This window comes from Mobula hypostoma, chromosome X1, assembly GCF_963921235.1.
Source record: "Mobula hypostoma chromosome X1, sMobHyp1.1, whole genome shotgun sequence".
NCBI lineage: Eukaryota > Metazoa > Chordata > Chondrichthyes > Myliobatiformes > Myliobatidae > Mobula > Mobula hypostoma.
In genome coordinates, this window is record NC_086128.1 from 10,662,981 (window position 1) to 10,680,479 (window position 17,499).

Here is a 17,499-nt window from a genome sequence, read left to right on the forward strand (position 1 = left end):
GTGAATTCCCAATTAAAAGTAATAAAACATTTTCAGACATTTTAAATATAAAGGATTTTTCCTTCCACTGCAGCCTAGAGTTAGTACCAAGTCAGTGATACAGTTCTAAGTTATTATGTGTAGCATTTTACAAGGCAAAGAATTATTGTCAATGATGACTGGTAGCATGGTCAAAATATCTCACAGAGGAAAATGGTGCATTGATAACTGTAAATGTAGGGAGCTGGAACAAACATGAAGAATAGGCTAATTCAGCTGTAATTAATAATTTTGTGCAAACTTGGCAGCTCAATTCTAGCCTGAGCCCCATCCCAATAGATGTTCTGACTGCAAAACTTGCAAAAATCAACCTCGAGACATCGATTTCTCCTTCCGGTAATTTTTTCCCTTTTCCTCTTCTATTCCCCACTCTGGCCACTGACCTCTTCTCCTTACCTGCCTATCACTTCCCATGGTGCCCCTTCTTCCCTTTCTCCCATGGTCAACTCTCCACTTCTGTCAGATTCCTTCTTCTCCAGCCCTGTACTTTTCCCACCCATCTGTCTTCAACTACCACCTTCTACCTAGCCCTCCTCCCCCTAACCCCCACCTTTTTGTTCTGACGTCTTCCCCCTTCCTTTCCAGTCCTGAAGAAGGGTCTCAGCACAAAACGTCATCTGTTCATTCATTTCCATAGATGCTGCCTGATCTGCTGAGCTCCTCCAGTATTTTATGTATGTTGCTCTAGATTTCCAGCATCTGCAGAATCTCTTGTGTTTACGATCCAGACAACAGCTGGGCAGCAGGATTGACTTCCATTATGTTGGTGCAAACAATAGAAATACCTCACAGATGACTTACTAGAATAAGGCAGGTGTCCTCATAATTTTGTGGCTACATACCAAGAATTGATCCAAACTAAAGACTACAGTGGATACACAACAATTTAAAATATCGGTTTAATATATTCTTTTTCGTATATGCAAGAAAGACAGTACAAGAACTCACATGGTCATCTTCCTCTTCAATGTCATCCCTTATACCCCTGCAAAAACAAAGGGAAAAACCAACTCCCTACAAGTGTTCAACAGACCCAGTGTGAATGCAGCAAAGCATGAAATGATCACAGTGTGAATATATCGAGAAGTTCCTACTTTCTTGAAAATCATTATAATCATTTTGTTCTTGTTCTAAAAAGCGCAAAATATAAAACTGAATTTTGTGTTCAGAAATTTTCCAATAACATGGTCATTTCCAAAAGGCATCTTTAGGAATAAGATGACCTTACATAAAATATATTCTACAAGATGATTCCGACAGGCTATATATATTTATTTTGTTCAATACAATGCTACAATGTCATGCCATATAACTAATGTAAAATATTCTTAAATAACATCAACTACTGCAAAGGTTAGGTACAGATGCAAGTGATAGCATTGGATTCCATAATCACTTCCAAATTAAAATCAATCCATTTATGAGATGTTCCTGAAGCTAATTGTTTTTTTTTAACTCAATTGCAGATATTGGCAGCAGTAATCTTACTTCTTTCAAAGTGATTGCATTCAAGTTGGTATGTTTTCTACCTCGGTATTTAATTTACATGTCAACATTTTCTATCATTTTTCTGAATAGGTAATGCTCTGAGCTACCCTTGCCACATTATTAAACCAGCATTAGTACAAAAGTTCAAGGGAATGTTAGATATGATTTATAGATAATGCTTTGTTGAAGTCTTGGACCACAAACAACTTTCAATATGTCTTTGTTTTCTGACTTCGGCCGAACAGTCAGAATCTGACTCACAGATTTATAGCAAGGCCTAAATTGTTATTTCATGGGTCTCCACTCAGTATAAAACAACACATTATGTTGCATTGTTTAAATTTAAATAAAGAACACAGAACAAATTACAGTAATGATATAGAAATGGGTTATTTTGATACATTGATCAGAAAATCAACAATTTTTATGTCGAACATCAACACAGCTTGGAGAGGAATACCCATCTGTACCATAGAAATACCTCCACTTGGGAAACCCAAGTAACAGGAAGCCTCAGAATATACAGTGGATTCCGGTTAATTGGGACACATCAGAACCAGTACATTTTGCCCCAGTTAGCCAAAGTTTCATAGAAATAGTTTAAAAAAGACAAACTACATTTAACTGAATAACAAATTATGTATTTAAATGAAATACAGAACAAATTAGAACACTACCAAAACTACTGCAGTACTATGAAATTTTGTATCAGTTCCTAATAGTTTGCGACGGAGGAATTCATCCAGTGTATGCTGCTGTTCTTTTAATTGACTGTAAATGAACAAAGTCAGCGCAGATACCTACTGCAGATAATGGACTGCCTTCATTGCCTTCCTGCATGAAGTAGTGTCAAAAACCACTGCTTTTTAATTTGGCATCGAACGAGTAGCATAACACAAGCACACGCAACTGACGCTATTTTAAATCTGCTCACTCTAAGCAGTGTAGTGTCTAATGGCCACAGAAGTACAAGTGGCTGACACTAGTTTAAAAACTGTTGCATCCTCCAAATCTTCAGTTTCATTGTAGCATTCAAGATAATTGTCGATTCCTTCAAATTCTTTGTCGTTCCTAACTTGTTGAAGTAGTGAAATCATTTTTTTCACTCCCGTCGTTTCTAGCATTGTCAAACCTGAATACTTGAAACCGCAGTGAGCAAAATGGTTCTGAATTGTCTTACTGTTAATTTCTTTACAACTATCAGTCCCCAAAATCACTGCCTTTTTAACAAAAATACACGCAACTGACACTATTTAAAAACTGTTTGCTCTAAGCATGGCGTAGTGTCTGACAGCCACACAAGTTCACGCAACTGACACTAATTAGAAACTCTTTGGCAAAAGCCTCCTGTCCCAACTAAGTGGCATAGTGTCCCAAATAAACAAAGGGAATCCCAGCTGTTTTTCGATTAGCTTTTGTTCTTCCCAAATAAGTGACTGCCCTGATTAACCAATGGCCCAATTAACCAGAATCCACTGTAGTCAGAGAAGCTTTAAGCTCCTAAGTGGGTCCTCAGATACTTTCCTTTCATCCCATGACCAATACCTATGAAATACTCTAGTGAAATTAACAATTTTTAGGAAAAGGAGGTGTTCATTTGAAGTGGAAGATTTTACTTTACACTTTACGTGTGAAGCTTTAAATTGACACTTCGTACAGTTCTACATCTTGTTAGTACATTATGAAGGACTAAAAGATTGAAGTACCACAGTTGCTTGCTGCAAATCATCACTTCTGGCCACTTCAAAACTTTGTTGCTTCAAATAATATGAACAATATTTTCAATGATTCACTAGCTAAATCATTAGCTATGTCTCTTATATTTTGCCCTGTAGTTTGCTTTACTTTGATATTTTGGTGAGAACTTTGTTATTTTAAGTTTTTGAGTTTTTTTTTCAGAATTCCAAGGGCTGTAATGGTGGCACATTATCTACTCAAATAGAACATGAAAGGCTATTTGGTTCAGCAGGTTTACGGTGGTTCTCCATAGCACTTTCCTATCAGACCCAATCATCCACTTTTGTAGGGCAGAGTTAGAACTTTGTCTTTAGTAGTATTTATAAAATATTTTGTTTCTTTTCTGCTCTCAATTGCTTGGCTATTTTCTGTGACCAAAAATTGGGCTGGGAAAAAAATGTTTTACTTTTTCCAGTCAGATAATCAAGGTAAATTGATTAGCGGATAAGTGAATTGTAAAACTCAATTATAATGTAATTACAAATGAGCTAATGCAAAAATTAAGACTTAAAATAGGTTCTTACTTGGCATTTTTCTTCTCGCATTCCTTTTCATCAAGTCTTTTTATATCTTTTGCTGCTTGGTCCTAGAAGGAAAAAAAACAAGGCAGTTTAATGGAAATGCTGGATTTGGGTCGAGATTGCATTTTTCCTTGTTGTTTTAACTTTCTTTACGCTTGCTTGAGGCCCTCCATTGGCCGAAGTTGACAATTGATGTTGCCTCCTAGCTGTCTACATTGTCACCTTCAGTCGATGCACCAGCCAGAGCAGTATGATACCAAGAAAAAGCTGTTACCTATGTAGCAGGCTCCCCCTCTCCACGCAGCTGATGAATGCAAAGGAAAGGGAGACTGATACAGTCTGGTACCAGCAGTGTCACGAGTTGCCAGTCAGAGTTGAACTCAATGTAGGACTGCCTTAGGGACTCCAGCTCTGGATTTTTCCTCAGGGTTTACTCCCGAAGCCTTCTCCATGAGTGGGTGTAGCTGCAAGGCAGTGAAGGTTTGAATTCAGAGTTTCTCTCCTCGATGAGCTGCAAACCACAGTTGACAAGCCCCAGCTGCCTGAATGCTTATGTCAGTATAATCACCCGTTTGTTTGGAGTAAATTTTAGTAACTTGTTTCTAAACTTTTGCAGTTTCATCGCAAAGCTAAAGCGCGACTCAGTCAGTACCTGTTCACAGGTTTTTTTTCTAAACCCATTCAGACAGTATGGGTTTTACAGTATAAAAGGAGTGCACGTGGTCACATACTTTGTTACTTCTTTACCACCCTGTCACACCACACAAAGCAACTGTAGCCATATGACTTACGCCTCATCTGTCTTCCAAAGAACCTTCTGGACAATATCATGTCCAGATCTAAGAACTTGGCATACAAACCATACAGTTAAGGATGGGAAGAGTCTCAGATGAGACAGAAAGTTCCACTGTGCAAATTTAACAGAAGACAAGGCTTTCCTCCATACTTACCCAATCATCAGAAAAACACCTATCTCTTACCTTAATACAATATTTAAAGGAAGTCTAAGAAGTTCAATTCCAGGGATCCTCTCCTCTACTCTGCCCTATTTTAAGTGAAGTTAAGCATTATTATTTGGCTGTGCACAGTCTATTAATCTGACAATTCAGCATAATCTATTGATTCAGGCTATGGACTCCCATTGAGTTGGGCTACAAGTCTCCAGTAACTCAACAATTGTTATACACCCCATCCTCATTATATGCATCTTCGGACTATGCGGATTCACAGTTATGCGAGGAACCTATTTCTACCAAGGTCTCGTTATATGCGTCCAAAACTCAGTTATGCGAGGAGCACTGCCTTCCCGCCAATACAAGTCACGTGCACACGCCTCACAACCTCACTGTTGGGATGAGAAGCACTGCTTTCCCGCCAATACAAGTCAGGTGTGCGTGCCTCACAATCTCACTCCTGCCACTCGTGCATTGGTTTTGGCAAGGTGTGGATGTGCGATCTTAGACTTTTGTTGGTTTTACCTACGGTGCAGTGATTTTGTGCTTGAAATATTTAACTATGCCTCCTAAGCGTCCGATGTCATGTCTTGGGCCGTCAGCCAAGCAGCAGAGAACCGCTTTAATACTTGAAAAAAAGTTGGAAATTATAAACAGTGTGGCGTCAGCTGAAGGTAACACAGTTAACTTTCTATGATTCATTACATTGAATATTACCTTAAATTGATTAAATATAATATAAATGTTGTCTCGTAGTACTGCTTTTGAGTCATATTGGTATGAAAATGTGAGTAAGTTACAGATAAAACATATTTAGGAAGCCCTCTGGAATGCATCCCTATTTTCTCCATTTAAATAATTATTCACATTATGTGTCAACTTCAAGGAACGTATTCCCCGCATATAACGAGGATAGGGTGTATATCTACAGATATACTATGAGGTTAATTAAAGTACAAAGAGGAAACAATCTCCAGTTGTTATATGTTAACAGTTGACTGAGGAGTTGAGTTCTTATCGAAACAAAGTATTCTAGCTGAAGAAGACTAGTGAAGAAATTAAAACAAAATATACCACCAATGTAGAATCTAATAGAATTTAGCTGCTTGATGATATTAAAGAGACATGGGGTAAAGATCCAGAGACTGCCAGGGGGAAAGAAGAAACTTAGATGCATCTTAACAGTCTTGTCAGCACAGAGAGAGAACATGTTCAGTTACAAAGTATAATACAACATAATAAACACTGTGAAAGATCTGAAGAACAGATATATATGTTAACTAAACAACTTGAGAAAGGAAAAGGAGAATTGTGACAAATTAGGAAGTCAGCGCGATAAAGACTGAAAAATCTAAAGAACAAATCTGCACATTAACTAAACAAGTGAGAAAAAAAAGCAGAAATGTGATTGATTCAAAGTGAACTATATGATGCTTAGAAATAAACTAAAACAGTGTGGAGGCGCACGGCACAGATCTCACAGGGCAGTCCTGTCACTGATACTCACCATTGGGATATATCCCGACATCAGACAATAATAAAAAGTAGTGCCTCTTTCTGAACTTGTAGGAATTGCAGAATGGGAATAATATGGATGCCACAACAACCTCTCATGAACCAAATGATGACAATGAGGAGAAAATATGACAAGCAGCTATGACCTGACTACTTTCATTAAAGATCAGGCAAGTGAAACTACACAGGAAAAAAAAGATCCCAAATCAAATTAGAAGGAACCCAACACTCCATAGAGCCATTTAGCGGATATCACTAACCAAGCAGAACGAGACGTGCAAGTTCAAGTAAGAGCATTACAACTGGGTTATCAGTCTCAAAGTCAAAAAATGACTGACTCCTTTCCTACAGCCCATACCCATCCCAGAGTAAAAAACAGATAATTTGTGTTAAAGCTGTGTAAACACATTAGCAGATGAGGCAGCAACAATGGCAGCATGGGAAGGAATGAAAGGAACAAATGAAGTCAAAATAACCCTGTCAGTCTCAATGTAACATTGCAATCCCCATCTAGCAGAGTTTTTGCTTTTTGTGGCAGTGACTTTACTTACTGGAACTGCCTCTGCCCACCTTGGGAACTTGTCCACTATCACCATCATCCAGAATCATTAGGATAGGTGGAACAAATGACTGGAATTATCAAAGACTGACTAAGTATCATGAGGAGGGTGCACCCATGGCCTATGGGTTACAGAGCAAGCTCAAACAAAAACACCAAGCCAAGTTCATTTGAGGTGGTGACAGGACAATCTATGTCATTACCCAGAGCTACTGACCTCGAAGAGGCTGATATACACCTTATGACAGACAGCTTAGATGACTATTGTCTGACTCTAACCCTAGTTATTAAGTCTGTTTCTCAACAGGCTTCTGCTGCCCGGAGCGATCCAGCAGAAAGACGGCACACCTTGATTCCTGGTAAGTGGGTCCTGATCAAGAAATCACAAGGAGCCATTTGGGTACTTGGTGGGAAGGGCCTTATCAAGTGCTGTTGATAAGCCAGAAAGATTGAAGGAAAAAGTGAGCAGATGCACGCTAGCACTGTGAGTTGTGGTGACACCAGGAAGTGGAGATGGAGACAGCGAGCACTGACTTTAATGAATTTATTATTTTTTTATTTTATTTATTACTTATTTATTATTATTCTCTGCTAGATTATGTATTGCATTGAACTGCTGCTGCTAAGTTAACAAATTTCACATCACATGCCGGTGATAATAAACCCGATTCTGATGTGCTAGTAACCTTTGACTCAGTGGCTATGCCACCGGATTACAGTGAATAAATCACTAAGACATGCAGTGAAGTTGCTAACCATGGGACACGATTAAGGTCTCATACTCAATGCTGGTACTGCAAATTTTTCTACTTCTGAATTTTATGATATACTGATTCAAAATGTCATGTTTAGAATCAACGTGGGAGGGGGAACTGTTGGATTAGGATCAGATTGTGTTTTACTTTGTAATTTTAGCTGCCTTTATGCAGGCTTATGTGCTTGGTGATCACCCACTTGCTTGTAAACTTTTCTTGAGAATACAATCCATTTATAAACTTTATAAAGTCAGACAGCACAGAAAGAGACCCTTCAGCTCACCATGTCCATATCTATTTATAAAGTACCCACTTGCGTTAATCCCAATTACCAGGATTTAGGCTTACTACATAGATTCTGACAGCCTTACTATGGCATTAGAAAGGTGATTTTAGATGTGGGTAAGTCGGAACCAAATAATGAGTTGCAATCTAGGCTGCTCTGGGAGACAAGGGTGCAGACCGCTGTAGCCTTGATAGATTATTAAATACTCTTTGACCACTGGTGAGGTGCCAGAAGACTGAAGAACAGCAAATTAGGGAAGGCAACCAAAAGCTTACTCACAAAGGAAAGATTTCAGAAACATAAAGCCAAACAGAAATTGAAAAGACCACATTCTTAAAAAAATTTGGATCATAAAAAATGGAGATAATCAAGAGATTAGAACTATATGAACAAGAATTTCTCAGAAAGGCTAGGAGATAGGGAAGGGGCTAAAATGAGACAAGACAACGGAAACATAGACATAGGAACATTACCTCTCGGCTCCTGAACTCAGTCCCACGGCTGATGAAGGCCAATACACCGTATGCCTTCTGAACCACTGAGTCAACCTGCACAGAGTTCCCTATGGACACGGACTCCAACGTCCCTCTGATCCTCCACACTGCCAACAGTCTTACCATTAATACTATATTCTGCCATCATATTTGACCTACCAAAATGAACCACCTCACACTTATTTGGGTTGACTCTATCTGCCACTTCTCAGCCCAGTTCTGCATTCTATCGATGTCCTGCTGTAACCTCTGACAGCCCTCCACACGATCCACAACACCCCCAACCTTTGTGTCATCAGCAAATTTACTAACCCATCCCTCCACTTGCTCATCCAGGTCATTTATAAAAATCATGAAGAAAAGAGGTCCCAGAACAGATCCCTGAGGCACACCACTGGTGACTGACCTCCATGCAGAATATGACCCCTCTACAACCACTCTTTGCCTTCCATGGGCAAGCCAGTTCTGGATCCACAAAGCAATGTCCCCTTTGATCCCATGACTCCTTACTTTCTCAATAAGCCTTGCATGGGGTACCTTGTCAAACGCCTTGCTGAAATCTATATACACTACAACTATTGCTCTACCTTCATCAATGCGTTTAGTCACATCCTCAAAAAATTCAATCAGGCTCGTAAAGCACGAGCTGCCTTTGACAAAGCCATGCTGACTATTCCTAATCATGTTATGCCTCTCCAAATGTTCATAAATCCTGCCTCTCAGGACCTTCTCCATCAACTTACCAACCACTGAAGTAAGACTCACTGGTCTATAATTTCCTGGGCTACCTCTACTCCCTTTCTTGAATAAGGGAACATCTGCAACTATCCAATTCTCTGGAACCTCTCCTGTCCCCATTGATGATGCAAGGATCATTGCCAGAGGTTCAGCAATCTCCTCCCTCGCCTCCCACAGTAGCCTGGGGTATATGTCGCCCAGTCCCAGTGACTTACCCAACTTGATGCTTTCTAAAAGCTCCAGTACATCCTCTTTCTTAATGTCTATATGCTCAAGCTTTTCATTCTGCTGTAAGTCATCCCTACAATAGCCAAGATCCTTTTCCATAGTGAGTACAGAAGCAAAGTATTTATTAAGTACCTCCGCTATCTCCTCCGGTTCCATACAAGCTTTTCCACTGTCACACTTGATTGGTCCTATTCTCTCATGTCTTATCTTCTTGTTCTTCACATACTTGTAGAATGCCTTGGGGTTTTCCTTAATCCTGTCTGCCAAGACCTTCTTATGGCCCCTTCTGGCTCTCCCAATTTCATTCTTAAGCTCCTTTCTGCTAGACTTATAATCTTCTAGATCTCTATCATTACCTAGTTTTTTTGAACCTTTCATAAGCTTTTCTTTTCTTCTTGACTAGATTTACAACAGCCTTTGTGCACCATGGTTCCTGTACGCTGCCATCCTTTTCCTGTCTCATTGGAACGTACCTATGCAGAACACCACACAAATATCCCATGAACATTTGCCAGATTTCTGCCGTACGCTCCCCTGAGAATATCTGTTCCTAATTCATGCTTGCAAGTTCCTGCCTGATAGCTTCATATTTCCCCTTACTCCAATTAAACACTTTCCTAACTTGTCTGTTCCTATCCCTTTCCAATGCTATGGTAAAGGAGATAGAATTGTGATCACTATCTCCAAAATTCTCTCACTGAGAGACCTGACACCTGACCAGGTTCATTTCCCAATACCAGATCAAGTATAGCCTCTCCTCTTGTTGGCTTATCTACATATTGTGTAAGGAAACCTTCCTGAACATACCCAACAAACTCCACCCCATCTAAACCCCTTGCTTTAGGGGAGATGCCAATCAATATTGGGGAAATTAAAATCTCCCACCAGAACAACCCCGTTATTATTGCATCTTTCCAGAATCTGTCTCCCTATCTGCTCCTCAATGTCCCTGTAGCTATTGGATGGTCTATAAAAAACACAGTAGATTTATTGGCCCCTTCCTATTTCTGATTTCCACTCACAGAGACTTAGTAGACAATCCCTCCATGACTTCCTCCCTTTACTGCAGCTGTGAGACTATCTCTGATCAACAGTGCCACACCCCCACCTCTTTTGTCTCCCTCCCTGTCCTTTCTGAAACACTTAAAGCCTGGCACTCTAAGTAGCCATTCCTGCCCCTGAGCCATCCAAGTCTCTGTAATGGCCACAACATAATAGCCCCAAGTACTGGTCCACGCTCTCAGTTCATCCATTTTGTTCATGATACTGTTAAAATCATGATTATGACAATGACAATGACAATGTTAAAATAATTTCAGCAAACACAGAGGTGAGGGGTGAACAGACCCTGATACAACCTAGAACAGTTGCAGAAGAATTTTGATTTGCTTTGAGTTGCTAGAATCATAAGTGCTTCAGCACAGAAGGCCATTTGACAAATGGAATCCATGCCAATGCATGGTGGATTCAACCTGCATGTCCCATTCACCTGATCTTTTTCAAAAACCCCTGAAAATTACTCTGTCCAGTGCATATTTATTGCCTTTTGGAAGATACTGATTGTTTCTGTTTCCACCACTCCTACTAAATGGATCATCCAGTAGCCATGAGTGCTGTACTGCATCACTGTACATTCCAAAGGTAAGAAATACATGAATGAGCAGCGTTTCCAACATTCACAGCTGTCTAGGTGTCACCCACAATGAAAGATTATCTCCTGGGAATGACTGAGAAATCCAGAAACAAACCTCCATCAGAAGTGCAAAAACATGAGTAGACGTGGAGGGGAAGGCAGTGTACAACATGCTTACATTCATAAGATGGGGCAATCAGTACAAGAGATGTGATGTTATGTTGCAGCTATACAAGACGTTGGTGCAGGGGATCCCAACCTTTATGTCTTGGAGCAATACCATTAAGCAAGGGGAAGGGGTCCGAGAACCCCAGGTTGGGAAGCCCTGCAATTGGCGAGACCTCACCTGGAATATTGTGTGTTGTCCTGATTGCTATAATATAGGGAGGCAGTGATGAAACTTGAGAGGATGCTGAAAAGGTTCAGGATTGGAGAGCTTGAATTATAATGTGGGAATGGATAGGCTGGGATTGTTACACACAAGTCCAAAACTAGATGCATAAGTTTAAGGAGAGAGGAAAGATTTAAAAGGGATCTGAAGGTCAAATTTATCACAGAGGATGGTAGGTATATGTCAGAGGATGTAATAGAGGCAGACACAATCGCATTGAAAAGACACGTGGACAACTCTTCTAGCTATACCACTGCACTATCTTGTGCTCATTCAGCTTCACCTTCATGAAACAATGAAATTGGGCAGTCTGAAGCTGAATATTAACTCATAATCTTTATTATCTCTCTAAGGGACCTGAGAAATGCTTCTGGTCTGGGATTGAGGTTAATGTTCAATCTGAAATGCAGTGGGCAGAATTGCACTTGCAGTCTGCTTCCACTGCACAACGAATGGGCATTGATGAAAATTCTCAAAGTGTTCAAATACATGTTTTAAGTATCAATTACAATAAAATTAAAGCAAACAATTTAACTTAGAATTTCAAATCACCTCCACTTCAGCCATATACGCATCCAAAGGGTCCTCCTCGCTGTCATCAGAGTCCTCAGCTTTACTAGAGAATTGTTGTCTGGTTGGAGAATTTTCTGCAGGTATGTATGGCAAGTCAACATTGGCTGAACTGTCTTCTTCATCATCATCTTCAAAATACCTAGAAGATCAAACCAATAATATAAAGATTTCCAGATACAAGTAACAAAGAAAAAAGAAAAAGAACCTGATATAAATTTTCCATTTAAAATTACAAAGAGAAAAATATACTTATTACATTAGATTTGAAGTAAAGTCCTTTGTAAACATAGGATTTTGTAAATATGCTTGTGAATAACTCACAACATAGCCAACTTAGCATGATCATGAAGTGGCGATGGAGATCAATATAGTTAGTGCACAGGTGGAGCTGTGAATTGGTGTGGTTGCAGGGAGTGTAGTCAGGTATGTAGGAATAGAAATGTAGGTCTGGAGCTGAAGTCAGGGAATGGTGTGGTTAGATTTGTGCCCTAGGTAGGGGAATAGTGTGAATAGTTCTGTGGCTGTAGCCACGGAATAGTGTAGTAAGTGAGCAAAACTGGAAACTGGTATAGACAGATCTACAAGAGGAACTGGGAAATGCTATGATTATATGAGTGAGCAAAACCAAGGACTGGGGTAATCAGATGGATAGAATTGGGGGGCAGTATTGTTAGGTGTAAGGGTAGAACCTGGGACCAGTGCAACTGGAGATGTGGGGCCTAGTAAAATTCAGTCAGGGATGGGTGTGGTGAGATGTGTGCATGGGACAGGAAACTGTGCAAACAGGAATGCAGGTAGAACCAGGGAGTGTGAGGTTCGGGTTATAGGTGGAACTAAAGATTGATGTGGTTAGGAATGCGAATGGAATTGGGAGTTGGGATCTGGGAACCTAAGTTTGCAGGCAGTCAGGGACTGGGAATGCAATTGGGTACTAGATGTGGACAAATCTAGAGTCTAGGACAGATGTGGTATGTCACCACCAGCAGGGTTTGGGGGTGTACTCGGTGTGAAACTGGAACCAAACACCAGGAATGGGTGCTGCTATGGGCTTGGCTAAAGAACAAGTAAGTGAGAATCCAGGAGAGAGGCAGTGGGCAGCGGTGCAGTGCCTAAGCCTACATGTGTGCATGTGCATGGAAAATATACACATACTGGGCAGCACTTACACTTGTTCCCATTAATATGTGAGCAATAATACTCCTGCAACAGAGCCTAGTCTCCAGTGGGCATAGACACAGTCGTAAGTGGATCAAGAGCTCAATCTGTGAAGCCCATATGATAGCTGGCATCGGAAACTTGCTCTACAATATGAAGTTCAGGACCTGGGACTTCAGGAAACTAATAGAGGATTGCAACAGCGATAGACCTGAACACAGTTCCAAGATCACAGCTGAAAACCTAACATGGTTTTACATGGATGCTGCCACTCTAAGCTAGATACAATGAACAGGAGATAACCAGTTTAAAGAAAAATGTGGCTACACTTTCTTCTGGAGGGGCAAACTGGAACAAGAAGAGTCTACACAAACAGTTTTGCCCTCAGGAAAGAGCTAGTCTGTACTGCTGCCACAAAACAACAAATTTCACGGCATATGTCGGTGATAATAAACCTGATTCTAGTCAGGTATCACAAGGATTCACTCTGTAGAATTAGTGAACACCTCATGACCCTTTGGGCTCACTCTAACATAGAAACAATTTATTATTATCCTCTGGTATAATTATCACTAATATGCATTTGAGTACTGAATTGAGACCAAGGCCTTTCATCTTAAGAAAACTCGTATCTGAATTCCAAAGAAAGACTGGTTTTCCTGGGTGACTTGAACACCGGGGTAAGAAGGAGCACAACCCTCTGGGTGAGGCGAAATCAGCAAGGATGGAGTAGGAAAGGCTAACTCAGATGACAAGCATAAAACATTTTGCTAACAATCCTTGCCAAGCACTGGTAGATATTATCATGTGTATGTGGAGCTTTATGAATTCTATATACTAATTTTCCTTTCCAATTGAATACCTCAAGCTATTGATATACATCTTGTTACTACAATTGTGGATTTTTACAGGGAGTCTTAATGAAGGGTTTCAGCCTGAAACATAGACTGTTTATTCCTCTCCATAGAAACGGCTTGACCTGCTAAGTTTCTCCAGCATATTGTGTCTATTACTCTGGATTTCCAGCATCTGCACAATCCCATGTTTATATTTTGTTTCCCTGTTGTTTCTTCATTGCACTAATAGATTTAACCTCATTTCACTCCATGAGGCATTTCTTGCTATTCCTTTCATATTCCCACTGATCATCCTCTTTGCAATTTTCCACATTGAAAACATTTTCACATTTTCAATATCAGTTCATATTCTATCAAAATCTCTCTGGAACTGAGTTTTTTTCTGCCTGGGATTCCTTATTTATTTTATTGAGATACGGCACAGAATAGGCCCTTCGAGACATGCTGCCCAGCAAAACCTCACCCCCCCGCCTGATTCAATCCGAGCCTAATTACAAGATAAATAACAATGATCAATTAACCTACCAACTGGTATGTCTTTGGACTGTGGGGTGAGGTGGGAGAGGCTGGTGACCAGAGCACTCAGAGGAAACCCACACAGTCACGGGGAAAACATACAAACTCCTTACAGACAGCTGTGGTTATGGAACCCAGGTCACTGGTACTGCAAAGCATTGTGCTAACCTCTACGCTATCGTGCTGCCTATTCTCTTATTTTGAATCAAAGTAAAACAAAAGCTGAATACCTCATATACTGGAACTACTACATAAGAATATTTCATATGGCTCACTTCTGGTTTGCGATGATATATAAACGCAGGGGGATCAGTTTGCATTACAATTACCTTCAAGTATAGGTATTACCTGTCATCTTGCAATGATAGATGAAAACACATTACACGAGACACAACATTTAACAGAAAACTTAAAGACGGAAATTTAAGTCACTTCCAATTATTTGTGTTTAAATTACATTTTCAAACAAGTCAAAAGTTCTCTTGCTCCTACAGGTGACGAGGTTATTTCTTTTACATTTTTCCCTCTAAATTGTGTTCACAATCTGCAAATAGCTTTGAATACTCACGCATTTTCTTCATCAAAGTTTGGCCGCTTAGATCCCACTTTATAGAAGCAAGGTGTCTGAGCCGGTTGGGTTTTCCCATAGCCACTTGATGGGCCCAGTGAACCGAATACAGAGTGTGCTGCCTTTGGTAGTTTTGGTTCTTCCTTCTTCCCTGGTGTAATAGCAAAACCACCAAAACCAAAGCCCCTCTTTGCACCACCACCTCCTTTATTCCAATTCATTGTTTAGCTGCAGAAACATAAAACAAGAATTTCTGGAACTCTGTAAAACCTTCAACCCAAAGATTTATCTTACAGTAACAGATTTTAAAAAAATCCTTCAGTACATTCAAACTCATCTCTCACAATTTCAGAGAATTAGAAAATCAACTATACTATCCAAATAAGAAAATCTCAAAGAGACTACACAACTGCTCACCAGAATGTAAATCTGTTAAAAAAAGATACTCAATGCAGTCACTGGGATATCTGACAACTAACACATGGTAATACGGGGAGATTGCCATAATCAAGGCTGCCAGTAGTAAACTAAAAATACTTCTAACATTTTACTTTATTGAGCCATGTGACATTTTAATAGTACTTTCAGGAGAAAAATATTATTACATTAAAGCTCCTGACCAAGCAACAGTATTGTGTCACATTCATAACTCTCATGGTTTAGTTCTGTTGCAAATAAGAGTAGTTTCTACAAGTGATCTTGTGGGTTGGTATTTCTCTTCTTGCATTTTTTGACTGAACACCATAGAGATGTGATTACACTTAAATGAGGGACCAAGGTGGGCATTCAAGCCATTTGGTTTCACTATAGATCCAACAATGTCAAACATTGTCTCTTTAGTGTTGATATGTTATTTGTTGTAGAACCTACAAAATCAATTTTCTTTCCTACATTATGCTGTCTGTTAGAGTAGTGGTGCTTCACACAGAGTAACATCTTATGTCTGACAATCAATCTTACGTTGTCTCATACCTTGTGAGTGACAACTTTTTTATACTCAATTTAATTTCTTGCAGATTTCACTGGAGACATTTTCTTTATTGACATTATGTGCATTTCGTCTTTTTGGGAACAAAGAGGAAATCAAGGATAGAGGGACAATCATGACGGTGGAGTTGAAACCAAGATCTCAGTGAATTGGAGCAACACACATCAAAGTTGCTGGTGAACGCAGCAGGCCAGGTAGCATCTCTAGGAAGAAGTACAGTCGACGTTTTGAATTGGCTTGAGGGCAGGATGACCTACTCCTCCATGCAATGCAAATATTGGTTGGATTTAAGATGGTTGTGCATGGATGGTTTCTTTATGAGCTTTCATACGACGTCGGGGTCCAATACTGGAAGGAAAATTATTCAAGATCGTCGTATTAGCAGGTGCTGATTGATGTTGCAATTAGCAACATTTCTGCATTATTTGGCTTGCATTTTGTGCGATTGATCTTTACTCCATCATTTGAACCAGATAGTAACCAAAACAAAAAAAACTCGTTAAGACGGAGAGGCGTGGCAACAGGCAGGAGTGGGCGCGCATTCGGCGGGAGGAGAAGTGTCGTGGGGTAGGGGCACAGGAGGAAGAGCAATCGGTGTGGTGAGGGATGACCAGCGGGGGAGGTAATGGGCGAGGTGGGGCATAAGAGAAAGAGGGACGCAACGAGCGGGACGGAGTAAAGGAAGGGCCTGTCCGCGCTGTATCGCTAAATAAATAAGGCGACTGGTGGGGGTGGGGGAAGATAAGCAGAATAAGCACCACTTTAGGCCTCGTAACACAGTAGGCCTGAGAGCCCTGGCTAGTAGTAAACTAGATCGCCGGAATCATGCACCTTACCCAAGTGTCGGCCTGAATCACTATGAGAGTATCAGGTGGTAGCACCGTGTCCGTCCGTCTCTCCGTCAAACCTACTCCCTTTTTCCCCCGACCCGCACACCAAGCAGCCAAACCCCGTCTTGCACCGTCCGCCGCGCATGCGCACTGCCCACTGCCGGCCGTCCACTGAGGGTGAGCTGCCTGCTGTTCCGCACAAATCCGTCGCCACCGATCCGATCTCGACTTCGCCGTCTCCACCCACCACCACCTCCGTGCGCCGCCAACTTTAAAAACGTCGATAATACTGCATGTCGTGATTAAATTGCGTGATGTCACTGGGTCAAAGGGTAACAACACGATTTCCCCCCTCCCACCCCCATGGTGTCTTTGCTCAGTGATGTTGGTCTGTGGTGAAGCAACAGCCGCAGTTTTGTTGTAAACTGACGGTCGCTTGTTGATGCAGCGAAATGGAAAACAGAAATATAATAAAAACTCCGATTGTATTTGGCGACGTCACCAGCAAACATCCCAGCCGCGGCTCGAGCTGCAGGATGAATATGATTGATTATTAAATAGCCCAATTACAGTCAGGGATTGCGCTGTCCTTGCTTGATTAGGATGTCAATCAGTAGGAATGCTCCTGTAAGATTGAACAGAGGAGACGGGACATCCGGTGGATGTCTCCGCCCA

General features: G+C 40.7%; 1 protein-coding gene across 3 annotated transcripts in view; it reads right to left on the reverse strand.

Annotated features, from left to right (window-relative positions):
• ddx42 (DEAD (Asp-Glu-Ala-Asp) box helicase 42) overlaps window positions 1–17,075 on the reverse strand; it is a 67,536-nt gene extending 50,461 nt beyond the window's left edge. Inside the window, exons 1-6 of one of the 3 annotated variants that reach the window (XM_063037485.1) lie at window positions 16,831–17,075; window positions 15,979–16,342; window positions 15,007–15,234; window positions 11,890–12,049; window positions 3,789–3,850; window positions 988–1,024 (exon numbers count right to left, since the gene is read on the reverse strand). In XM_063037485.1, coding sequence (XP_062893555.1) covers window positions 988–1,024; window positions 3,789–3,850; window positions 11,890–12,049; window positions 15,007–15,227 — 480 coding nt within the window. In that variant the 5' untranslated portion in view covers window positions 15,228–15,234; window positions 15,979–16,342; window positions 16,831–17,075. Of the gene's footprint in view, window positions 1–987; window positions 1,025–3,788; window positions 3,851–11,889; window positions 12,050–15,006; window positions 15,235–15,978; window positions 16,343–16,830 lie in introns of those variants that run through there. The other 2 variants (XM_063037484.1, XM_063037486.1) reach the window with 2 other exon arrangements.
• Window positions 17,076–17,499: the final 424 nt, after the last annotated feature.